The 27483-nt window shown below is 38.0% G+C and overlaps 1 protein-coding gene across 4 annotated transcripts in view; it reads left to right on the top strand.

Moving 5' to 3' along the window:
- The window catches only part of ST6GALNAC3 (ST6 N-acetylgalactosaminide alpha-2,6-sialyltransferase 3), a 529248-nt gene that overhangs the window by 334142 nt on the left and 167623 nt on the right, over nt 1–27483 (top strand). For all 4 annotated transcript variants that reach the window (XM_032360883.1, XM_032360882.1, XM_032360880.1 and 1 more), the window contains exon 3: nt 1621–2030. In XM_032360883.1, the coding sequence (XP_032216774.1) occupies nt 1621–2030 (410 nt within the window). The remainder of the gene's footprint in view (nt 1–1620; nt 2031–27483) is intronic.

Below are 27483 nucleotides of genomic sequence, written 5' to 3'. Positions count from 1 at the left end.
CCTGATTTATTAATTGCCTCTCTCCTCCCAGTGGAGGAGAAGTTGTATGTAAGCTCTATGAGGTCAGGGGCTTTGGTTAAAATTTTCACAGCTGAATCATCCCCAACCTCTAGAACATGGCATATCATAGTTGCTCAATAACTACTTTGGATTCCTCCCATTGATAGGAAACACATCTTGTGACAGTTGTGTGGTAATTTTACTGATGACTTTTCTGAGGTGCTTGCTCTCTCAATTTACCTACCTAGACTGAACCCGTTTGTGTGTTGATAGGTTTCTTCTGGATTGTGTTTCTCTTTCATCTAAATCAACAATTCTCAATGAATTTGGAAAAGTCCCTTTCTTCCCTAATACTGAGTTCAGTGTTCAGCCTCCTAATAAATTAGTCTGATTCAGTTGTTCTCACTGCCTAATTTAACCACTATACTGGGTCCTATAGTCATCTCAGGACTTCTCGGGAGTGGGATTAAAATGAAAAAGACAGACCCTAACAGAGTTTACTGTACAGTGGACAGACATAATTAAACAATAAAATACAACGTAACTAATAAAATAAGGGCACTACTCAGTGTGAGAAGAACTGGACCAATAGGCACAATAAAAACACAGAATCAAGTGTTAGATACAAAATGTGGAATCTCATAATAGGAAGATGAGAAAGACGTATATCAACAGAGCGCATTGCTCCTTTAACACTGTTTTAAAAGATAGACTGACTTTTCCTCACGTAGGAGGAAAGTGGCAAAAGGAATTTATTTGGTTTGCCTGGGAGGAAGGAATTAGGGAATGATGGAAAGAGCAATGGGTTTAGAGCTAGAAGATCTAGATTTGAATCTGCCACTACAACTTGAAGCTATCATCTGCAAGTTCTGGAAGCTGGTGCTTTACCCTCTATGAGTCTCTGTTAACCTCATTGGTTTAAAACAAGGAGGGAGGTGCTTAGACCAGCACTAGAGATTATTATCTCTGTACAACCCTTCCCCAAGTTTTTAAAAGAAGCCTTTCATTATGCATCTAAAATAAATAAGAACACAAAGGCCAGTTAACATGGTGATACAGGGAAATTTTTAAGGGTTTTCAATAAAATGTTTGCCCACCTGAGACTTGTCTTCAATAGTTGTTGGTTCTGAACATCTTTTTCAGAACCTCGTCATTTGCTGAATTTTTCATGTTTTCATCAACTGCTACGTAACTCTTCATACATACAAGTAAAATACAGAATTGAGGCCTAGATATATTTCCTTTGCATTTCTTTTTTTTTTTTTAGCCACTGTCTTTATTAAAGAGATTAAATCTTCTCCTATTGCCTTATTTCATTTGAAATTATGGTTTTGAAATGAAAAGTCATTATTTAGCATAGAAAACAAATGACTATTTTTCTATTTAATTTTAAACAGACACAAGGGGATAGAAATTAAAATTATTTCTTAGCTGTCTGTATTCACTTTTTAAATGGAAGCATGTCCCTACCTTGATAGCCTGTGGTAGCTGCTATAGGATTGGTCCGAATATTTCAGAAAATCCCACACTCGGGAACTATGTAATAAGAGGAACTTATCTGGATGGCTGGAACTTACTAATTTACATGTCTCTCCCCTGTCTCATTTCTCTGTTTTTCAGCCTTTGCAACTGGACTGTGACCTTTGCGCCATAGTGTCAAACTCAGGTCAGATGGTTGGCCAGAAAGTGGGGAATGAGATAGATCAGTCATCCTGCATTTGGAGAATGAACAACGCCCCCACCAAGGGCTATGAAGAAGATGTGGGCCGCATGACAATGATTCGGGTTGTGTCCCATACCAGCGTTCCTCTTTTGCTAAAAAACCCTGATTATTTTTTCAAGGAAGCAAATGCTACTATTTATGTTATTTGGGGCCCTTTCCGCAATATGAGGAAAGACGGCAATGGCATCGTTTACAACATGCTGAAAAAGACTGTTGACATCTACCCGAATGCCCAAATTTACGTGACCACTGAGAAGCGCATGAGTTACTGCGATGGCATTTTTAAGAAGGAGACTGGGAAAGACCGGTGAGTCCTCTGAGAGGCAGCCTCATTGTCTTTTATGCTAGCCCCTTGCGGGGTTCTTTTGCCAGCTATCAAATGAACAGAGTTATTTTTCAAATCGATTGTTATATGTTTTTTGACTATTACGATTACGTGATGAGCCAGCAACTAGGCCGCGTTTATTCCACCTACACTACCTTCTGTTCTCTCCATTTTGATTGGCTTGAGGATCCAAAAAATACTGGATGCTTCCCCAAGATATCTTTAGATTTGTTCTTATTTAGCTCAATTTGCTATCGGTTAAATTGGATGTTAGCCGAAAGGAAGTATACACATTTCTGTTTCAAAACAGAAATGTTAAGGAACTTTAGGACCTAAACTCCTCCTTTGGAAGTTGTGATAAAAATTTACCTGAGACAACAAAACACAGCAGGCTATTTATTCTCTAATAAGGTTGCGTCGCTTCTTGCATGCAAATAGACCGTATGATCGTGAGCTCCATACCTGATATCTAGCAGATATGTTGGTACGTTCAGCAGAATACCATATTGAAATGAGGCATTACTGGAAGTCATTAACAGTGGTTTCTTGAAGAGAAATGAGGTATAAATTCCATTCACTCAATTATCCCACAAACCAGTTTGCATTTTTCATTACATCTGTTTTTTTTTTTTTTTTTCCTGTAGTCTTCTGTAAACCACCTTCCCATTTCCTTTTCTTGAGGCCTGCTCACCTTATTTTTCTCCTGCTCCTTATATCTCCTGCTTTCTTTCTCTGCTCCCTCTAACCAACCCCCCCCCCATTCTCCCATCTGACTCCACTGGCTACCATTTTTTCTTTCTTTTTAGAAAGATAACCAGTATATGGAAGAGAAGTAGAATTATTAGTTCATATTTCTAGTTCTAATAAGTAATTGTTGAAGGAAAATATTGAAGCTAATTGCAAAAGTTTTAAGTTATGTGTGAATTGTACTTATTCATGTCATACCATGGATAAATTGAGCAGTGGCTATAATTCCAATATTAACAATCTGATTTCTATAAAATGTATGTCTTTCACTCTTCTATATTATCGAGTCTGAATTTTAACTACATTAGGGTATGTGCTTGTGGGGGGAAGTTTCTGATATCTCTGGGTATAATTTGTATGCTGTTAATTATTTTAAAATCTTATCTGTCGTGATTCTCCTATTGATAAAGTAGGCTGAACATAGCATTTTCTACTTCTGAGCACCCAAGATGCACAGCTTCTAATATAATGCAAGACAGGAATTGCTGTAATGCTGGTCTTTTCCACTGTTAGAGTTCACAAGAAGAATCCCAGTGGTTAGATTTGAATCGGTGTAGCAGAAGCTGTCCAAAGAGATAGGCACGAGAGATAAAGGAGTGGGTATGTAGCACAATTCTATATAAAAGTTTTGACCATCTCAAGGGGTTTGAAAATTTCTGGTCTCTCATTAGCCCAAAGCAATGCAATTAATTAGATATATTTGGTATTTCATTAGTCATAGTCAGCCTTCAGGGTATCCCCCAGTCATAACTATATGCCCTAGAATCATTTGAGGCATCAGAGAAGAGCTCAGCGTGTTGTATGGTTCTATGTATTTATATCATGTTGGCTTTTGCTGTGAGCTTTCAGGAGACAGTACAGTGTCACAGATGTGTGGATTGTATAGCAAGAATTGGGAGAGAATAGCTTTGGAAGACTCAATTTTCCTACTGGTTGTGATGAGGAAAGCTGTTTGTATAATGGGAAAAATCTTGCTTGATAAAATTAATTTGCAGATACATTCAATTGGTAAGGTTACCAAAATAAAAAGGGGGGTAGGCAAATTGATTTTTTAATGCTTCCTTCTGTTTTCCTCACTGTGTCTATTCATGTCTGGTTGCAACATGGAGTATTGCAACCAAATTGAAAAAGACAAATGTGCTAGTGTTTTAGAAATGAACAGAATGGGTGGTGTTGGTGGAATCTAGTTGGATGACAAAAGGTTGACCAGATGGCCTCAATGACCTGTTATCAGCTCTGTGATTTAAATCTGTATCCTAACTTTAGCAATATGAATTTTATTGTTTAAGGACTTCCCATAGTGATCTGTTGTTCTTGGCCAAACTTTATTTAAGAATGTTTCTTAACTTCTTATGAAGGAAAATGTCAAAATTATAAACTAGAGAGACTAATGGTGTAATCAACCTCTGTATATTCACTGCTCAAGTTGTATAATTATTAACTCACGGCCAATATTGTTTCATCTATATCCCTACACTTTCTTTCTCCCCAAGAATTATTTTGAAGCAAGTGCCAGACATCATATTATTTCATTCATTAACATTTCAGCATGTATCTGTAGAAGATAAAGAAATACCATGTCATTGTCCTACATAAAGACCAGCAATATTTCTTTAATAACATTACATAGTTTTTCAAATTTCTCCAGTAATCTTATTAATATTTTTAAAATTAACTTGAATTAGGATTAGCGTTAAGATACGTACATTGCTCAAGTCAGGATTAGCCTAAGGTCTGTAAATTACAATTAATTGACATGTCTTCTGTATTTCTCTGAACCTATATCATTCCCCTGCTGTCTATTATTGAAAAAAAAAAAAAACAGTCATTTGTCCAATAGAGTATTCTACAATCTGATTTTTGCTACTTGTCCCCCCATGATTTTTTTTTTGTTCATTGGTATTTCTATATTGAGCCTTTCTTTATTGAATTCAGGTCAGACTGCTTCTTACCGAGACGAATAGGTGGTACTTCTATCAGCAGGAATACCGTCTAGTTTTCTCTTTTTATGTTGGCAGTCATTAATGATCATTGTCTAAATCCAATAATTCATTAGATGTTGCAAAATGGTGATATTTCATCATTTTTTTTCACTTATATTAGTTGAAGCTTTATAAAGAGAAACTTGTCCTCATTAGCCATTTTTTTAAACAGAGATAGAAGATAGTACCAGTCCTTTTTCTTTACCGGTTCTAAGGCATCAGTCTCATAGCATCCTCCAAAAGTGACCAGTAAGTTTATTATTATTAATATTTACATATTAACATATTTAGTCCGTGAGACTTATGTCTCTATGCTCAAAGTGTCCTATTTTGTGCTATTGGACTCTCTTCAAATTGGTTTTGGAGTCCTCCTCTAAGCCTCTAGTAATTTTGGATAGCCCCTTTGATTCCTGGTATTATAGGATGATTCAGGCTCTTCTTGTATGTACTGTGATGCAAACCTGGATCCAGACATTTCTCCAAAGAATTTTGGTCCTTTTAGTATATAAGAGAGCATAATCTTGGGCTCATTGCTACGAAGCTTGTCTTTGTTTCTTGGTATTTTCATTGGACATAACTAACATAGAAACAATATATGCTGTATGTATTGTTTAAAGATAAAATCATTATGCCTTCAAACTGAAATTTCCAATTCAGATTCAGGGCTACCGGGAGCATTTTAATTTGACCTCATGTATCTTATGTGTGTTTTCCCTTTTGCCATATTGGAAATCACAGGACCTAGAAACACCAAAGTAATTCCTCATCTATTTTATCCCAAAGCCTACACACAACAATCTTAGAATGCACCACATTATACTGTCAGCATTTTAAGACTGTTTTATGCCAAAGAAGATGTATTAATGGCAAGCATTTGTGTGGGTCCATGCTCTCAAAGTGTGTATTGGATTTATCATAATAAAAGTTTTAAATATTTTTCTCCAGGGGCACCTGGGTGGCTCAGTTTGTTAAACGACTGACTCTTCCTTTCAGCTCAGGTCGTGATCTCGGGGTCATGAGATCCCCAAGTGGGGCTCTGTGCTCAGTGAGGAGTCTGGTTTGGATTCTCTCTCTCCTTCTCCTGATTCCCTTTCCCTCTCCCCCTGCACATGTGGTCTCTTTCAAATAATAAATGTATCTTAAAGTAAATATATACATACACACACACACACACATAACACACTTTTTTTTTTTTCTCCTAAATAAGAGTATGTGTAATGTATATACCATTGCTGACATGAGGGAGTAAGGAAAAATGGATGTCCATTTAACTTGACTTTTGTTGTGAAGCTACTTTGGTTGATTTTCCTGAACTTACTGGAAATTTTTAGTAAGTGTTCATTTTCATCATTGGGTTTTTAATAGAGAGGTTATGTCACCATTATGATGTATAATTTATAGAATTAAAAAAATTATGTCCCTAGTAGTTAAAATGAATCATGATAGGAAAATGACTACATGGAGTTTCTCAAAGAAAAAATTGGCTCTCAGCTTGTTCTTCAAACTGTTAAAATCCTTTTAAGAAGTATAAATCCTTTCCCCATTTAAGGTGTGCACATTTTCGTTGTTTCCAGTGCTTTTTATTTTTGTCTTAAGATATTCTTCACTGAGGAAACACAAAGTAGTAGAAGAAATATATGTAGTGTTAAATTTCCTAGAATGAGTTTAGATCAATTCATAAACATATTGGAATGCTTTTTCAAACCAAATGGAATTTAATTGGCTTTCTTATCAGCTACCAACTAAAATTATTTGGTTTGTCAGATAGAAATAGTGACCTTGTGGGAAAGGCTGAGAGAACAGAAAGAGAAGGCATCTTGTCCTTTCTCTCTTCATCCTCTGGGGCCTAGTTTTCTCCAGAATTCTAGGTTGTTGGGGCGGCAGTCACCTTTATAGTTTCACTTAACCAAATATTTTTTCTGGAAAACAACCTCCAACAAACCAGAAACCTTTGGAATTAAACTCAAAAGAATCTGGACCAAAATAGATCTTTTTTTCCCCCCTTTGAATGATTGGTATGCATAAATAATATGAGCCTGCTGACATTTACACATTTACATTAATACATCTTAAGACTGACATACCCTAGAGGTGATGGAGGGCTGACAGTGGCACGTGGCGCCACACTCAACATCTGAGAAATGTGATTAGGTGCCTGGCCATGTACCAACGCAAAAGGAATGTGAACAGTGCTCCTAGAGAAGCAACGGGGACCCAGCGTGAGACATTCTTCTCACCGGTAGGCAGGTGGGCAGTGGCAGCTTGCCTCTCACTTTAGAAATACACTGGTGAATGCAAGCACATTATTTAATTAAGTAATAATTGAGAAAGCTACAGTCCCCATTAAAAACGCAAAGCTAATTTAGGGCTGATAAAGGGCCCTGAGCTGCCCTAAATAGGTCTTAATTAGCTGGCACCAATGTGACTCCGCCTTCAGGGATGGGTGAAATTAATGAAAGTTAGCAGCAAATAGATCAATGTTTCAAGATGTTACTGCCTCAGGTGCAGAGGACGAGAAGGGAGGGAGTTTCTTTTAAGGATCGTTTAGGAAATAGGGTGCACAAAAGTCACTTTTGGAAAACACTGTCAACATGCAGACTGATTCATAAATATCAAGATGGCTGTTTAATATTTGCCGGCACGCTCCATCCATTCCTCCTCCATCTTAAGGAGAGAAAAAGAAATCAGTGAGGCGTCATTTCTCACTGCCTTCTGTTGGAGACAGGTTTGTCATCTGGCATGTTTTTAAGTACAGCCTGGGTTTTGCTATTTCAGCTTGGCCATTTTCAAAGTTTCTTATGCTGCCATGTGATCGACTTTAAGGATTAAGTTGACTCATATCCCTTCAGTCTGCAAACCCTTCGTGGTTTCTAGAGTGGGAAGAAGTTTCAAGCCTCCTCGCCCTGAGAATTTGGGGACTCTCTGAGAGTCCCCTGGGTTGGGTTACAAGGCAGGTAAGCTGCCTCAACAAAAGGAGGGCAGCAAGGGGCAAGGGTGAAAACAAAACCAAAATAGAACAAAACACTGCACGAGCCTGAGAGTCAGCCACAAGGCACTGAAATGTGCCTAATTCACCTAAATTAGCACTATTATTTTACCTGGACTCTGAAAACAAACACTAGTTATTTAGAACTCAGAATAAATAGGCGTAACTCCAGGAAATCCTAGACCAACAGGAAATAGGCAAAGTGGAAAAATTCTTGGATGGAAAGGCAGGACACATTATTAAAAACGGTATTTTTCTTCTTTTTCTTTTTTTCTTTTTTTTTTTTTTTTTTTTTGAAGGTGGTCGTTGCAAATACGGCTTCTCAGCATTTTTTCAAGAGCAATGTTGACACACCTCTGTGAAAATGAATTAATGTTCCCATCCCAGCTGATATATTTGGCAGGAACAATAAGTTCACATAGCAGTCATGGGCAGACCCATAGGGCTCCTGAGTCAAAAAGTATAATAAGGCACCCAGCGCTCTGTTTTCATACTAACAAGCATTGGGAAACAAGGGACTTCATTTTTCCCATTATTCACAGTGGCATCCAATGACCTACATTAGGCCTTCTCTATAGTATGCATGGGCTGGAAATTAAAAATGCAATAAAAAAGAGGGAAGAATCTCTTTTAATAATGGGAGAAGGGAAGAGAGGTTTGTGATTTATCAAGCTATCAGTACCAACCTGCCTTGTGCTTTAAAACGCATACACTGGGTACCCATACACACACTGAGTGAAAACTGTGATGTACTTGACAAGACAGCTTGGTTGAGGATTAATAGAAGAGAAGCAGCTAAGATTCAGTGACCATATTTTTCAAAGGAAGGCTGTACTGACTATTGGTAGTTGTAGAAATCAAGACTTGCAACCAATCTATTTGGGGAAATAAGTTCTTCTGGGCCTTAGGATATGACTTGACAGAACAGCATAGCCAGATTATATAGTAGAGAAAGAAAGTCACGACAGACACTTAACGCTGAACATTCCCTCAATATGAAGGCTTTCGAACACTATAAAGGGTGTGAAACTCAAAGACAAATAGGCCTGAAATGAGAAGCCTCTTAGAATATATCTACACTTCTAAACTTTATAAAGGCTTTAAAGATTTTTTAACTTCTTCCCTTGTTGGTTTGTGTGTTTATTTAAAGTCAGGGATGTGTCTCTTAAACTGGTTTACTTCCCTCCTATAGTTTGGATTTCTGCTCTCCTTTGATTTTTAATCTCAACCATCTCTGTCTCTCTTCAAGCTGAGGGTAAAATCAAGAGAATTATGAATGGTTTTACACTCGTCCATAAAAAATTTATGAACCAGGAGAGTCTCCTTCCTTTTTCCTCAATTTTTGCCTGCCTTGACTCTTAAGACAAAGTTGGTTGTTTTGAGACTTTTCATACTATATGGTATCCATCTGGATTACTAGATTTTTAATTGCTTAGACAGTAATTTCAAAGTAAAAATCCTGTCTGAGATATTGTAGGGGCTTTACAAGTGTCTGCTGAATTGAGTTTTTTGCTCCTCTCTAAAAACAAAAATACGAGAGTTCTTATCAGGTGTGGTATTATTGACCTTCTAAATGGACTTCCCTCCTTGGCTCTTTTTCTCACTAAAGAATGGGTTCTCTAGATCAATACAATACTTTTCTCTTTTTAACACAGTACTTTTTGAACTTTCATGTGCATATAGTCACCTGCTGATGCAGGTGATTTAGAGTGGAGCCTGAGAATTTTCATTTTGAACAAGTTTCCAGGCCACATCAGTGCTTTTAATCTGCAAATGATACTTCTAATTGTGCTATTTTAGATGGCTTTGATTGAAGGGACAAGACAACATCTCATTTTTCCTTGAGCCAGAGGAATGCATAAGTGAAGAATAGCTGTTTTCAAATAGCTTGGTTATCTGCTTGTGGTTGAATCCCAGTTTTGTGACTGCTTTGTTTCTGACCGATTAAGCATGGGGCCCATCTTCAGTTGCATCTTAAATCTTAAGAACTCAAGAAGAATTGGGATGCTTGGGTGACTGAGTTGGTGGAGTGTTTGCCTTCAGCTCAGGTCATGATCCCAGGTTCCTGGGGTACAGTCCCAGGAATTATAGTCCCAAGAATTATTTATCTGACCTCCCTGTGTTTATTTGTCCTTCTCTCATTGACAACGCACTTCTTAAGGACATGGATGATGCCCATCTCCATTTTATTTTCCAACTTACCATAGTGGTGGTTTGCCACCAGAATACCAAATGTGTTGTTTTCACTCCACTTCTTTCAGCTAAATGGCCCACGGATATTTCAGGTTTCCTTGAAATGACGTCAGCAATAAGTCATTTTCTTTTGTCATCACCACTACCCCTGGTCCAGGTTAGGCCTCTCACATGGTGACTACTAACACAGCCTTGACTCTCTGGCTTTGCAGAGACTGTTCCTCTGCCTAAATCGTACTTTCTTCCCATCACCATGCACACAAGTACATCCTTTATGAGCAAATCAGATGTCACCTCTTCCATGAAGCCTTTTATAATATCTCTAATTAGAACTCCTATTTCCTCCTCTGAGAATCGGTGGTGTTTGGACTTTTTTAAAATGGAAATCCTCACTCTCTACCATTGATGTCTGATCTCTTCAGGTAATCCATAAACTCTTTGAAGGAATATCAGTTCTTATGTATTTGTTTCCCTAGTAGACATTTGATGGATGAATAAATAAAGAGAAGAGCAAATGAGCAAAAAAAGTAGTACATGATAGTTTTTTTATTATAAGTTTACAAGTCCCTTTGCCACTTGTTGAAATACTTGTGAATTTCCAAACACTTTTCCTCAATATATAGAGGTCACTGTGATACCAACAAGGCAAGTTCTGGGATTGTGTTTTGATAGAAAAGTTTCCACAGTTCTATTCAGACAGACCACCCCTTGCTCTACTTTATCCAGAGGTTGGCAAATCTATTACCTTCTCTAGGGACCTTGTGACTGGGCGCTGGGTTTTTAATAAGTCACTGACAGAGCCATTCCTCAAATACAGGTTTCCATTTTAGTTTCACGTCCACAGCAAAGCAGGTTCTGAAACTTCACTCTCAATTCTGTTAGCTGTCAGTTGCCTAGTGAAAAAACAGTTGCTAGCACCCAAACCCCAGGTTATACTCTCAGGCTCTTGGAAGCAAATACAACAACCATCCCAGAAAGCAGAGAACAAAAGACCCAAGTAAAGGAGAACTGATCGGTACCCAATTTTATCTTCCAATAATCTCCCGCAGAACATTTTCTTCTTTGATAACAAAGAAAGTGAATTGTCTTAGTGAAAATTCTTTCTAAAAATTTCATGATGAACATAAAAGAATAGAAAAGATGTAGCAGTATCTTCCAACCCACTGCATAAATGGTTAGTGAATTTGTACGTGGATTTAGAGGAGAATTAGTGAAAGTGTTTTGACATAATTCAGAGCTTGTCACTGTCCCACTCGAAACCCGGTGTAGCCTCCTGTTTTTACACAAGTTTTTACAGTGATTTACAATTACTTTCAGGATGGTCTGGCCCCTTGTTGCCTCACTGACCTTCATTGATTAAACTTCCTTCATGCTCACTTCTCTGGTCCCGCAGACTTCCTAGCTGCACCTCAGACATCGTGGCATCCTCCCTCCTTCAGCCTCTACTTTAACCTTCTGCTGGACCGCCCTTTCTCCCCACTTATTGCATGATTCACTTCATCATCTCCTTCAAGCCTTGGCTCACTTGTCACCTACTCAGGAAGTCTAACATAATGTCACTTAGGATTGAAATCCCACTTCCCATAAACAGCATTCTCACTTATCCTTACCTTATTCTGCCTTTCTTTTTTCCCCCGTAGCAGTATTTTACCTCTAACGTTCTATATAATATGGTTTTTTTTTTTTAATTGTTTATGGTTTGTCTGACTCCCCCACTAGGATAAAAGTTTCTTAAGCCAGAGATCATGATCTATTTCTGTCACTCATAAATCCCAACCACCTAGAATTGTGTGTGGCTTAGAATATTTGCTGAATGAATGACCAAGAGAATGGAAAAACAATTAAATAAATAAAGGATTGAGGCAAACCTGGAAAACTTGTCTCAGGGGTCAACCAAAGTAGCTTAAAAAAAAAAAAAAAGAAAATACATATGTTCAAAAACTATGCAATGAAGGTAGGAGTAAGGCAGTTTGCAGTCCTGCAAAAGGTTAGTAGGATGATGACTCTATTTTAGGAGATCATCATGTCACAGGAATGGTCTGATTTTTTTATTCTTCAGCTTATGGACTGGTTGTTTAAACTGAATTGACCAAATTAGCTAGTTTCTTACTACATAGCAGAAAGAGCAACAATCTTGACTTTTACTTGGTTTGGTAGAAAGGTGGGTCCTAAACGTAGGCTGCCATCCCAGTCACCAGGAGGGCTGGTTAAAACAGATTGCCAGGCCCATCCTGAGAGTTTCTGAGTTGTTGGATCGGGGGCAAGGCCGTAGAGTGTGTGTTCTAACAAATTCCCAGGTCGTGCTGTTGCTGTTCTCCTAGGACTACCCTTTGAGAACTACTATGGTAGAGAAAGATTCTAAGATACCAGGAATTATATTCAGTTATTTGGAAAATATTTAGTCCTATAATCTTTATACTGTTGGTGTAGTGTTATGCGAACACCTAAAGTTATTTTTATTATGATATTTTTAACGGTGAGAATTTTTTAACCTCCTGCAAAAATCCAACTACAGCTCTGTCGTTGTATTTTTCACTTTCTTAAGATCTTGCTCGTCTGTAATCATGCCAGATGGTGCTGCTCATTAGCTTATGAGGAAGGGATGCTTTATCATTCTAGACAGAGAGACAAATCATTCTGTTCTCTGACTTAGAGTCAAGAATCAACATTTGGGTGTATGCTCGGCCTACTATTTGCTTTACAATTTTGCTCATTAGGTATTTATTACCCTGACAATATATGAGCTAGTCATTATCCCTCTGTCAAGGATTTCTTTCAAATTATATTAAAGTTCATATCGGCACTATTTGACAACTGCCTTTATCACGGCTTTATCTCCACTAATATGTCATTTCTCTTGTGCCTAAATTATCTGGGTAAGGTGGTTATCTAGGAAGTATAGCCATAAAATTAAGATGCTGGGGCGCCTGGGTGGCTCAGTGGGTTAAGCCGCTGCCTTCGGCTCAGGTCATGATCTCAGGGTCCTGGGATCGAGTCCCGCATCGGGCTCTCTGCTCAGCAGGGAGCCTGCTTCCTCCTCTCTCTCTCTCTCTGCCTGCCTCTCTGCCTACTTGTGATGTCTCTCTGTCGAATAAATAAATAAAATCTTTAAAAAAAAATAAAAAAAATAAAAATAAATAAATAAAAAAAAAATTAAGATGCTGGATAATATTCCATTCTATGACTTAACTGTGTTCCAAGTAGGTAAGGGGGGCAATTGCTATTGCTAATTTGTGAAAAACAATAAAAATTGAGGAGAAAAAAAAAAAGGTAACATGACCCAAATTGTTGCATTCTTTTCATTCATTGTATGTTTTTCTTATCAGAGTGAGGAAGGCATATGATTTAAAGAAAAACACTAAAAAACAAAACAAAACTTCAGATACTTGGTGAGATACTGGCAAGGTAAACAGGGACCCTCTTACCCTGGGAGGTGGAGAACTAGTTAGAATTCAAGATCAAAAAAAATAATAATAATATACCTGAGACATTAAATTATTAGAGGAGAAAATATTTATAATTTTCACTAAAAGGATGATTAAAATTATTATTAGAGAATTCTTGTGAAGACACTGTGACAGGCATATAAGTAACAATCTCCTGATATGAACAGTTTACTATCCCCAAGAATGCTTCCCTCTACCATGGTAATACTGAACATGTCAAATTTTCCTGAACCGTTGAGTGGAGAGTGGGAAAAAGAGAAGAAGATATAGTCAAAGATATTTGGGAGGGGTTGCCAGTCTGTCTTCATTCTTCCAGTTGACTGTAGATATTTGACTTTTATGTCTTTTTTAACTAAGATGGTAATATCCTTGTGATGAAATGAACATCCACAGCCTATGTGTATCATTGTGGAGGGGCAAGAGCTCTGAATGTAAATGCAAAACGGAAAAGGGTTGCTGCTTTAAGGGGACTTGTTCACGACCTATTCTGTATTTTTAATGTGTTATGCAGTCCTCAACAAATACCGTCGTGTTTACTTAGGAATGCGTTATATTTTTTCCCAAAAATGGAGCAAATTTCCTTTATGTTTTTATACAGTTATAATTAATTGGCCTTTTCTCTCCTCTTTTACCTTGACTTCATTCATAACTCATCTGATAGTTTACCATCCCCCACTTTGATCGGAAGAGAAGAGGTTTCCAAAGACTGAACCATTGGCAACTTTGTCACCTGGAAAAAAATTACATAAAATATGTTAAAACCAGAAATGACTGCGTAACTGGTTCATCATATTTTCCTTAGCAGGTGGATTCTTGGTGGGCAGAGAATGTGTTTCTGGTGTTCTTGCTGCCAAACACATTGAGGGTTCTCAGTAAATATTAAATAATAAGAAGAATTTCCTAATTAAGAAGAACATTTTTCTATATTAAGCAGATGGTGCTCAATAGGAGTAGCCCATTATTTACAAGTATGACACAAGGTGCTGGCAATTGTCTAGGAAGCATGGCTCTCGCATCAGATGCTGATTATATGTTAAAGCAAACTTTTGTGACAAACAGCTTGATCAATATTAGTTAATGTTTGTGAAAAAAACTGTGAATAGGGGTGGACTTTGTGTGAATATGTGTGTAATTCTGCTGTTTTGATTATGAATATTGACTTCAACTATAAGAGTATTTCTTGCTATTTGCTGTAAGGCATGTTTTGGTAAATCAGTGGATATCTTATTTTCTCCCGTAGGCTCACCATTTGACTTGAATCCTTGTTACCGCCTGATTTCTAAAGAAATTTTTCTTTCAAGTCCTTTGAATATCTCTTTATGGTTTCTAAAACTAGATGTGAACACCTCCATGGTATCTGCAGTGTGCTTATATTAGTAGCTGAAACCTCAGTGGAACTAAGGAGAGTTAATTAGGCATTCCCAAAATACACATCATTTTATGATTTTGCAGATCACCCCGATGGAAATAACAGTCTAATTTCGTCAAGTCATGTAAATTACAGTGAGAGGGATGATGAGAGCAGGCAATTCTCAGTTCTTTGGAGAAGTTAATTTTGTTGTCAGCACACACACATCTCCAAAAATCACAAACCACGGGCAGAACTTTCTAGCTCAAGTGAGATTTGGTGATCATATACTATTTCCATTTCTAACGTCTGCCTTCTATAAAGGGTCTATGCAAATAGGGGCTTTCAAGGATGTAAAACTGGCAGCTTCCTCTACTAGGAGCTTAGGGAGCAGCTGCCATGCTTTCTCATACAGGATTGAAAACATCCTGTTTACTAACATACACCCACACGCCCTCACCCACTATGCTCGCAACAAGCTATTCTATCCAGGCAGAGCTTTTATTTTGGTTTGAGATAGGCAGCCCAGACATGCTCAAGTCTTTTACAAACATTTCATTCATTCTTTGAGCACATATTCCCTGGGTGCTAACTAAGTGTCAGACGTTGCCCTAGACATGAGGAGTACACTGATATTTGAAACATATTCTCTAGTTTTATTGGGAACTCATCAGAGGTTCTGGCATGTGTTGGCAGGTTCTTTGCATCCGGTCTCACCTCCTTATTTTTAATATTTATAAATCATGCTCATCAGGCTGTCAGTAGGTAGGAAATGAAAGTCGCCAAGAAACCCTGCCAAGACAGAAAAAATCCCAGAGTGAACTAAAAATACGTTGACCACAAGGATGTGCGGCAAACCAAGATGTGCTCTTGAAGCGGCAAAAATCACGGTGGTGCCAAAGTCCAAGCTTTACCTCATTGTCAGATCATCAGTGGGCTAGAGATTTCACCTGTGCCCTCCCCAAGCCCTGGTAAGAAGAAATAATGACCATGTGCTTTCTACAAGCCTGGAGTCTGCCCAGAAAATGAGCTCATAAATATGTGAGCTAAAGCAAGGCTTATGATAATATAGAAGATGAATCATCTTCCTCTTTTGAAAAGCATGTATTCAGTAACTCAGTACATCTTGGAGTCCTCCCAGAGACCTCTGCGATTTTTATCCCTCATTGTCTTTAGGTCTTGTTTCAAATGTTGCCTTATCAGAGACAGCACCTTCAGTGTGCCCCCCTCCCCACAACCTGCTTGCCTAACTTTATTGTCCTTTCTGTCACTTATCATGTCCTGACACATAATGGGTTTGTTCTTGTCCATTTTCCCCCGCCATCTGACTGTAGGCCCAGGGAGAGCAGGATGGCATATGACCCAGTGCTATCTCTGCCCTGTCATGTAGCACTTGGCCCATAGGTGGCGCTCACTCCCCCAGTTGCTGGATGGATGGCATGAGTCTGTTTGGAATTGTTAGTTTCTTAATGTAAGAAGCGACATTGGTCAAGAACTTTTAGGGTTGGACTGGGACTTAGAAATCTCTATCCTGCTCGGTCCCAACATTTTCATACCAATACTCCTTTGTGCAGTTTTACCGCTGCAGGCTTTATGCTTTGAAAAATGGGATCCACGAAAGAACTACATTTTTTCCATCTACATAAATCTGAAATAAATGTAACTGCCATCAGGAATTCTGGTAACCAGAGGTAATAGAGTTCCAGCCAGAAACCAGAAAAGTGGATGTGTCAAAAAGACTTTGAATTGGATATCTAAATGATTCCTGTTTGACATTTCAGAATTTTTATACATGGCCCAAAAATCTCTGTTGCCAACTTCACAGTCCCCTTGTACAGAGATCACAGTAAGAAAATTCCACAATGAGCCCAACATGAATCTCATGGGTGGGAAACATAAGACCGCCTAGATCTAAGGAGTTTGTCCAGGTCACTCCTGTTGTTGTAGTGGAGCTGCAACCAGAAGGGTCTTCTGAATCCTATACTACTGACATGTTTACTAGTCCATGTGTCTTCCCCACCATTGCACTGAGCACCAGCTACAGCAGTGTTTCTTGATTGTATTCCATGGACCACCTGTTTTAGAATCTTCTGGGATGTCTTGATAAAAACAGCTCCTCAGCCCTATAGCTTAATAATCTCTGGGTTCTGCCTTTTAGTCGGTTCCTCAAGTGTGTCTTACATATTATCAGTGTTTGAGGATAAGTCACCTATCATGTGCCAGGATTGTTGAGTCTCCTCCATTGAATGGGAAGACAAAATATTCAGATCTTATCACTGAATGATCTGAATACATATTTGTTGAACACTTTGACCAACAGTTTTTCTCAGGGAGGTATACTGGGCCATGTTCAAATCTGTTGTGTTTTACCATCATGTTATATAATAAGCTGTGAACTGCTCTGAAGTTTTGGGTTTCAGTCTAACTAGTTCATTAATTTCTTCCATGAACCCTGTAGATTGCAAGATGCCCAGGATTCAGTCATAAGGGGGCAACCCTAAAGCAGTGAGGGGGAGACACAGAGAGCTACAGGGAAGCCCTGAGGGGCTTGTGATGAGGCCTCAAGACCAACGATCACATCCAGCTAAGGCCAGGTGTTTTCTATGCTACATTTGTAAATCTCTTTTCATACTCCTGGATACCTTTCCGTCCACCAAATAATGTCAGACTTCACCAAAAGAGTATCAAGGGGCTCTGCGATCTCTCTGAAATTAGTGGTTGAAAATGAAAACTTTGTTAGATGTTACTATCATTGTTGCTGCTATTTTTAGTTTGCAGGACTCATAATCACTGTTGTCATAACCATTGCCCATTTGCATCACCCTTTGTTCTAAGAAATATCTCCCACTCTTCCTCATCTTTGAGGATGAATCATACAGTTCATCAGCATTTTACTTCTTGACACACAACCTTGAGACTGAGCAATTCAAAAAATTTCCCAGAAATGGCTTTGTGGGCTGTTAATTTAATTCTCTGAATGGTGGAAACTGCATAAGACATTTTTCAAAGGTTAGGCTATTGAATATTTCATACCCTGGAAACTGACTTAAGAAAGATCAGATACTTAAGGCCACAAAAAATGAGGGGGAAATAGACTTAAGAAAACCTTATAAACTAGAGCTTCTCATAAGAATATTAATATATTATTTTTCTTCATCTCGAAATATCCTCAGGCATGTGTTGAATGAGCTGACTTCATGCTTGTAGTTTTGTTGTTCTTTCCATGTTGCTTTGCAGTTCTCCCTGTGGCCATCATATTGATTTGAACACTGTGGTCATCATTCTAGGAAAATGAAGGCATTAATAACTGAGTCTCTATGGACAGATTGTAATAGAAAACCTTATAAATAATTGCCCACTAATGGGAAAATTGAAAATATGTGCTGTATTATAATGGTCATAATGTAATCATTAAAATTATAATTATGTGACAATGAAAGAACTCATTATGCATTAGTTTATCTTTACATAATGTTAATAGCTAATGAAAGTGTGACAATTACATCTAATTAAGTTTAACAACATTTCTGCACTTCTTGTAAATGGACTGTATTTTGCTTGAAACTGTGTATGTGGAGACATTAGTGAAGCCGAGGTCCATCACTATCGTGAGTTTTGAAATGTAACCATCAGTCCTACTAGAAACCAGAGCTTGGTGCCTTTTTGTTAAATCAACTGGACATGGGAGTTCTTACCAAGGGTAACTTTATAAAAAGGTTTCTTGGGTTGTGTCATTCATGTGGTTAAAATACCCATGAGCCTTTCTCCTCCCACAAATTTGTGTGTGTCTATGCTTGATTAATTTATGTTTTGTCTATAACAAATGAGTTATACTAAAATTTCAAGTCAGAGGACATTCACCCATATTGGGGTGAAAATGCTGGATGGGCTCTGATGTGTCAATGCCTTGCTGTAGATTATCCTGTGTTCTGTTTGTGTGTTCCACGGCAACTCTATGTGCTTCACTTTCTTGTGTGTAAAGTTAAGGTGAAATTGGGGTGCCTGGGTGACTCATTCAGTTAAGCATCTACCTTCAGCTAAGGTCGTGATCCTGGGGTCCTGGGTTCGAGCCCCGCATTGGATTCCTTGCGCAGTGGGGAGTCTCCTTCTCCCTCTGCCTCTGCTCCCGGCCCCCACTGCCCGTGCTTGCTATCGCTCTCTCAAATAAATAAAACCTTTTTTTAAAAAAAAAAGGTGAAAGTAATAATATCTGCCTTCTGCACTTTTGTCGGAATTAACATTTATTTACACATTTAATTTATAACATTTAACATTTAGCCAGGGCCTGGCACATGGTAAGCATTAGTAAATAACAGTGATTATGCTTTATTTTACAGCCATAGTACAATATCAAGAGAACAATTCCAAGCTCAGTATCAATTTTCCTTCACTGACATTTTATTATGTATTTGGATAATCATTGAGACTTTTATTTTTCCCTTTTTTAAAAAAAAGTTCTTATACATGAAAGCAGCATGGGACCCTGAGTAAGTGATCAGTATGTTCTCCTGAATGGATTTTTGAGATAGGAGGCGTTGGCTGAGTCCCCAGAGCTTCCCACTGTTGCAATTTTACTTTCAGAATGCTGGGCTGTGGGTTCCTTCCAGACCCTTGGCCACTGTCATCAGTCTTGGATCATTAGGAGGCCTAGACTATGGAAGGAAGTTCAGGTAGAAGTTGGCAGACCAGTCTGTTGCTATGGTAGTCCCAAGAAGCTACAAAGCTGGTCTTTCTTTTTTCTTTCTCTGTTCCCTTTGTATGTTAAGCACTGAGTAAGTGTTCATTCCAGAGGACTCATTCAGTTGCCTAGTGTCAACCATCATTGTTACATGTTATCTCAATCTCTGATATCACTTCTAACCATTGTTCTATCAAGCTACATTAGCTATTAGGTATTTTCTTCTTGAAACGTAGTCCAGGTCTTAAAACTTGGCTCATTTTTCCAAACCAAATTCCGATTGTGATAATAAATCCTTGGCTTCTTGCATAAGTATTGATTATATGATTGTATGCTTTATTTTTATTTTAAGACTCTCATCATCTCCTGTCTAGACTATTAAAATTTTCTCCATCTATTCTATTTCCCATCTTTTGCTTTTTAATCCACATATTGTACTTCCAGCAGAGTAATTATACTGAATCATGTTGGTATTTCCTTCGCCTACCCACGAATCTCTGATGGCTCCTCATTGCCTATAGCGTCTTTCATCTGGCATGTTTGTCCTGAGGACTTTGTCCTACTCTCTCTCCAACTTTGTCACCAGCTTGTTTTTATAGATACTCCCTAGCTCAACCAAATGATCGCCATTATCCCGCAGTCCACTCTGATCTTTGCATCTTTGCTGGCCATCTCTCCCCAGCTGATATGCCCCTGCTTTTGTATTCTTGTCATATACATCTGTTTAGGCATAGCTCAAGAGTCAGCTCTTTCGTGCACCTGTCTCTAACAGCCCTAGTTGTCTCTCTTCCCTATGAATTCCTCAGGCATTTATTTTGCCATTCCTGGATCATGCACTCTGGACAGGCTGCTTTGGTTTATGTATGGTTCTGGCTACCCAATGGGATCGGCAAGTTTGGAAGCCTCTCAAGGCTATCTTACATTTCTCTGTGCAGAGTACTAGGTGTATATAAGGTCCTCAACAAATATTTGTTAATGAGAATGTCAATTTTGTAAGCACATGGAGATGATACTGCAAGCATTCTTGCAGGTACGGGAATCAGCCTGGAGCTAACTTCATACTTAGAACTAATGTTTTCTGAGCCTCCTTCTTATAGGAGTCTTGTCAGATCTCTTGGTAGAATTAAGCACAATCCCCTCGGCCCTGAATTCAAAGGCCTTCTCCTTGGAGAAGTATCCTTCCAGCTGAGAGTTTACGAGAGAAGACAGACGGGCAGGGATTAGCATCCTAGCCCTGACAGCTCTCTCAATCTCCCATTTTATTAGAAGAGTCCCTAACTTACCTTGTGCCAGATCCTCTGTAGCAAATGACACTTAGCAAACCCCAGATGTAAAAGCAGTGAACAAGGAGTATGCTGGCCTCAACTTTGTTACTGGCAAACTAGGTAACCTTGGTCAGGTCACTTTTACAATCTCCAGGCTTTGTTTGCCGCACCCTAAAATGGATGAACATTAAGATTATATGATTTTTGTAGTTTTAATCAGCTAGATCGATCCAAAGGAAATGAACATTATTATTTTGGTGAAAAAACAAAATTCAAGACAAATCTACCTGATCTCTTTGTCACTCTCCAACTCAAGAGTGGCCAATACATCACAGATTCTCCCCTTTTCCTCTGTCCGTGTCCATGTCCGTGTCTGTGTCTGTGATTCTCTGTGTCTCTCTGTCCCTCTGTGTCTCTCTCCTTCTCTCTCTCTCTCTCACACACACACACACACACACACGCGCGCGCGCGCGCAGACACACACACACAGACCCACACACTTCTCTATCAGAACAGTGTTTTCCCAGAAAGCTCTTGCATGCTGGGCTCTCCTCTCCACAGAAAGAGCCGCCAATAAAACAAGACATGGGACCAGGATAAGAAGCTGATTTCCTTTTAGAGTGGCTCATTTTATAAGCTGAAAAAATTCTGGCTGAAATACGTAGCTAAGTTACCTTCATTAATTTTTTTTTAATCTTTTATAATGCTGAGTGATTCCCCCCCCCCTTTTTGAGTTAGGGATTTAACTATAACCAGGAGTCTTTACTTTCATCTGTACCACCTTAAACTATTTTGATTGCTTGACAAAAATAAAACGAAGAAATAGAGCAGTCCACAGATTTACAGAGGTGGTCTTCCAGGGTAAAGTAAGGGGTAGGGGGCATCTTCGTTCTTATGTTGCTTTTCCTCCTGTGGCCATTCCTGCTGCCTTCTCCCTCTTTGCTCGTTCTTTTCTCTCTCCTCCTGGTACCTGCTCACTCTTTTCTCTCTGCACCTCTTTGTTCTGCCAGAGAGCTCTTGCTTCTGCCACTGATGCTTTTCAGTGCCATGGTTTTTTGAGACAGGCTGGTTTGATCACTATCTTTTCTTCCTCCTTTTGAAAGCTTTCTCTGTCCTGCATATCTTCTGGATGGCTGCTAACGCTTGTTAGGTTTTGTTCTTGTTTTGATTTGATTTTTCCTGAAATTCTTTTTTCTTTCACTGTATGAGAGAGAGATTTTATCCTCACTCTAATTCCAGGTTTTCCTTTCTGTCATGTTTTGTAATGTGGATGTGAAATGTGTTTTAAAGACCAAAAGGATAGAGAGCAGAGTGGGTGGTGGGGTTGCGTGTGATTTCTGTTTTCTTCATTATAGCATTCTATATTTTCTGAAATTGTTTCATGGCACATATGTGCAAATATTTATAGTAAGAAAGAAAAAGCAATAAAACCATTTCCATTTGGCAAAGAAAAATATCTTAATGAGTGCTCGGCTTCGGGTCTTGCTTCTAGCTCTCCATCAAACCTCCTTTTCCTTGTCTGTCTTCACCACCAAGCGTGACAAAATGGCTGACTGAGCTGGAGATGGACAGTAGTCCATGGGGATTGTAGAAAGGAGCCGATGGTTAGCAGCCGCCTCTAAGACCGTAGTCATGGGTCACTTCTATTGAATCCCCAAGGCCAGGCTCTTGCTGCCAGTTGTTCCTAAGTGTAAGAAATGCAGGGAAATAGCACTGACTGCCTTATGAAATCCAGGAACCTTTGTCCAATATGGCAATTATTTTTTAAAAGCTACTGATGATATCTGATAACAGTGAGATGTGATGAGTCTTGTTCATTCAACAATGTCATGCAGTGATTCAGAAGTTTTAAAAAAAAATTTATATCTATTTATTCATTCACCTACTTAGTTTAACATTCTTTTTGACTGCTCTTATTGATGACTGGATGCTCATTTAAGTTGATGACAAGATTTGCTATTTTCTCACTCCTCAGAGATAACGATCTCAAAGAGCAAACCATGGCAGGTCACCCAGACAAGGTGGTAGGAGTCCGAGATGGAGGTCATAAACTTTGGCCAAAGAGCAGAGCCCTTCGTACATGCCAGTAAAACTGTTGTCACTCATTGTATACATGTGAACGTAGGCATGGGATTCCAGGACTATGAAGTGTCCTATTCTAAATACTTTGCTCTATTTGGCTGTCCACCAAATGCAGAGCTCTCTCCTAAGGAATCAACTCACATAGTATGACAAATCAGCATTTCATTTATTTTTGCACCAAGTGTTTATTGAACATCTACTATACCCACTGTGTACTAAAAGCTCTGCAACAATGAGCAACAGAAATTCTCTGAAAGTACTTCTTCTGTTGAGAGATGTGGCCATGTTCACAAATAAGTGCAAAGCAAGATTATAAAAAAGAATTTTAGATGAGGTAGCTATTTACAGGATACAGTACAAAGAGACATTAAAGTTCTATTAAACCATTTTTTATTGTCAAATGAACAGAATTGTCTTTGTATTGAATTGACTACAATGAACTGATATATGGGTATAGTTGCATATTATGAGCTGTCACTGGAAGATAACTTTTCATTGCTATTTGATATTTCAGTAATTCATATTCAGTACTCTTAGCCACTTAGTTTTTCAATATCTCATTCTCCTTATCCCTAAAGTTGAGTTAATAATTCATGTATTCAATATTCAAAATGTATATAGGTTAAGGATATTAAAAATAGGTGCCGGGGTGCCTGGGTGGCTCAATGGGTTAAGTCTCTTCCTTCTCATGATCTCAGGGTCCTGGGATCGAGCCCCACATTGGGCTCTCTGCTCAGTGGTGAGCCTTTCTTCCCCCCACTTACTCTGCCTGCTTCTCTGCCTATTTGTGATCTCTCTCTGTCAAATGAATAAATAAAATCTTTTTTTAAAAAATGTGCCAAAAAGTTGATTGAAAATATCAAGAAGACGAATCTAAAGGGAATTTGAGAATATATCTAAAATTAAAGATATTATAAATGTTATCTTTATTAACTTATATGTGGGGAAAACAAGTGATTAAATATATACATATTATAGAGGACAAATTTTTAAAATATATGCATATAGCAAATGGAGAGAAAAATCTAGTATCTCCTCTTTCAGAAATAAGGACCATTCTTATTCAGTTGCTAGAGCAAAGGTTAAAGAAAGTTAGAGATTTGACATTCCCATGTTTGAATGATAGATCATAGATAGGATTGTCCTCAATGCTGAGTAAATAATTTAATAAATCTAGAAATGTGAACTGCATTACGCTCTATGATACTCTCCTTGGAATCTATTGTCTGGTCGAATCTAAAAAGACAACTATAATTCTCCTAAAATTAATGTTCTTTTTTCCTTCCTGCAAAAGTAGTTTCCATAGGATTCAGGTCAGTATTCCAGTGTAATTTCAAGATTATATTAATTTTGATGGATTCATGGTTTGTATTGGTAAATTATTTTTGGCTGATGATGAAATATCTACAAATCATAGAGAAAATCAATAGAAAATAGACCTATTGCCTTCTGCTCATCCTCTTCTAAAGCTCCCCACGTGGAGTGAAAACCAAAACCACTATGTTCATTTTAAAAACCCTTTTGAATGAAATGTATAAGCCAGTGCTTTGCATTAGAGTGTTCGGCTGCAAGATGCATGCATCTTCTGTGTCAATATGCAATTTTCTAAACTCACTTAAGCTCCGACTACTAATAATCAAATGAGACTGATTTCTAGGCTAGATTAAAGGATAACTGATTGAGTAAGGCAGTAATTCCTGAAGGATCGGGAAGTCCATCAGAATATCACATTTGGGAAACAGTTGGTCATTAAGGCTATGGGTTGTGAATTTAAGTCTAGAGGGATGTTGTTTTGTTTTAGAACGAATTAGCCAGTCTTAGTATTGAAGTATCCTGCTACAGTGTTTTCATTTACTGATGACTGTGTAACTCCTAAGAAATCAGGGTCAACATTTCTTTGACCCGATTGTAGTATATCAGCCATTATTTAATACATTAAATATTGGAAATAAACTCTTAACCAAAAATATAGTGGGTATATAAATGTGAGGACTTCTTTTTCTTCTTTTTAAAAAAAATAATTTAACAAATCCTTGGTTTTTACCTCACCCCATGCCAATTCTTTTCTTCTTTCTTTTTAATTTAAATTCAATTAGCCAACATATAGTACATCAGTAGTAGCGATTATTTTCCTTACATGATTTCATTTAATCCTTGCAATAATTTCATGAAGAAAAATATTACTCCCCCTACACACACACACACACACACACACACACACACACACACGTACATACACAGAGAGAAGGGGATTAAGACAGAGATGTTACATGCAGTCAAAATTTATTTCTGTTTAAGATGATATATAACATATGGAGGATTTCTTTTTTAATTTTAAAAACTGTCCCCATTTTAAAAATGGAAACAACTATTGATTATGGTATCATCATTTTTAGGAACTGAACCATTACATATTCTAGAGATTTTTATCTCCAATCCTCAATCCAGATGGCATGAGGGAAGTGGATCTTCATTCTGACCAGAAAAGTTGCTGTGCATCTGGTCGACCTAATCTTACTCTTGTCACACAGGATTCTTACAGCTCCTTTTTACCCATAATCCCCTGTGACTTCATGCACTCATACCAATAGAAGGTGCAATACCACAAAATGAGCAGAAGCTTTTTCTTGATCCCCTTTTTTTCTTAAGTCTTCACATCCTCAAAGGAAACATATTTTATAAAATCAGTGTGAATTAGAAAGCAAAAGCCCCACCTACGGGGAGAGAGAACCTGCCCTTGGAGGTTGATTTTTTTTTTTTTTTTTTTGGGTCCAGCTTCCTTGCTCACAACCCTTTCTCTGAAGTACAGGACTCCCCTTTGAGTAGCTCTGTTAGGTTTGACATCATTGCCTTCCAACAACCCATTTCAGTAATATTTTCTTTTGTCTGATTGTTCTCACAATCAGATGTGCTTTTCTGCTTTCTAAGGTGAATTTGTTCTCTAGTCAATATTTCCTTGGTTTATTCTTAGTGTCCAATTAAGCTTCTTTTTAAACTCACTTATTTCAGAAAAATACATAAAATTTCACAGGAATAATAAGATTGATTATTTAGTTTCATTTGGAAATTTTTTTCATTTTTGTGTTTTCTTAATCTCTTAAAATCAGTTCTAAGAATTTATCTAATAAATAATAGGTTCTCAATAAGCATTTATTTTGAAAACAACAACAACAAAACCTAGTGTTAAAATAAAATGAACCTGAATATTTGAGGTGTGACAAACTTATTTTAACCAAAGTATTTTATCTTCTAAATTTCTGAACCAAGGGCGCCTGGGTGGCTCAGTGGGTTAAGCCGCTGCCTTCGGCTCAGGTCATGATCTCAGGGTCCTGGGATCGAGTCCCGCATCGGGCTCTCTGCTCAGCAGGGAGCCTGCTTCCCTCTCTCTCTCTCTCTGCCTCTCCATCTACTTGTGATTTCTCTCTGTCAAATAAATAAATAAAATCTTTAAAAAAAAAAAAAAAATTTCTGAACCAAACCTTGATCTTAATTTTTCAAATACTGATGACTTGTGGTCTAGCTAGGAAGGCCATATGATTTTCCTTAAGTAGTCCAGACTTCATTAAATGCAGTGTTTTCAAAACAACATATTCTAACTTCCTAATAAGTCATTTACTTGCATTTAATTCCTATAGATTTCTGATTTTCTCCTTTTTTTTTTTTTTTTTTTTTTTTTTTTTGCATGAGATTCATTCTGCCTTCCCTCCATGCAGGACAGAATCTTTTTATTCTCACTTCCTCTTTCTTTCCTCCTTTTATTTCATTAAACACCCCATGCTCTAACAATACAATATTTTAAGCTTCTCTTGTTGCCTTTATGCTTATTATTGTATTTTATTCTACCTATAATTTCAGTTTCCACCTTACCTCCTCCATACCTGTCTACCAGGCTAAATCTGGTGCTTCCTTGAGGCACAAAATTGGGACCTCCCCCATCAATCTTCCCTGCTATGCCCATGTCTAAACAGGGTGGTTCCTTCTTTCCTCTGGGCTCTCAAACTTATGGCCAGATTATAGAATGGAGTAGTTATTTCAGTAAATGTCTTCCTGACCACCTAGAATGTGAGCTTTCTTGAGAGCAATGAGCAATTTTATTATCTTTTTGTCTGTAATACCATGCTCAATGACTTTTAACTTGGAAATGAGAAAATTAGTGGTATAAGGAGCTGAATATCCACAGTTCACTTTTTCTTCTTTGAAATAAGGACCCTGCTGTTCCTTGTTATATACCTTTCTTGAAGGCTGAAGTGGATACCAAGATCTTGGCTTTGGAAACATCTGAAGGTTTTGCATAGTAACGTAGTAACTCTGCTGTAGGAATCCTCCCCTGGTAACTCTTCACCTAAACTATTAGTCCAGGTAAGTGATGTCCAAGGGAGAGCATGAGATGTCATCTATCATTGGTTTTCCTGTAACAGTTAAGGGGAAAAGTGAGTCCTGGAGAAATGGTGTAATAAAGAGTCCTTGCGGAAGAGTTACTGTCAGAACCAAACTATGCTGTTTCAAGAGACTCTTAACTCTCCCTAATATGTATAGCTGAAAATAAAACCTAATGTTTAGAAATGAAAAAAGGAAGTTTGTTTAAAAAGGTTTGGGGCTTTGAAAAGCTATGCTTTATGTTTTCAATTTCTCCTTCTATGCTTCAGTAACTCTTCAGAATTTAGGAGTGTGTAAGGCATTTGGTTATTGCTGTAGGTTGAAGCGTGTA

The sequence above is a fragment of the Mustela erminea genome, chromosome 10 (assembly GCF_009829155.1).
Source record: "Mustela erminea isolate mMusErm1 chromosome 10, mMusErm1.Pri, whole genome shotgun sequence".
In the NCBI taxonomy this organism is placed as follows: Eukaryota; Metazoa; Chordata; class Mammalia; order Carnivora; family Mustelidae; genus Mustela; species Mustela erminea.
The sequence above is the reverse complement of the archived record's forward strand: the minus strand, read 5'-3'. Positions and strand labels throughout refer to the sequence as shown.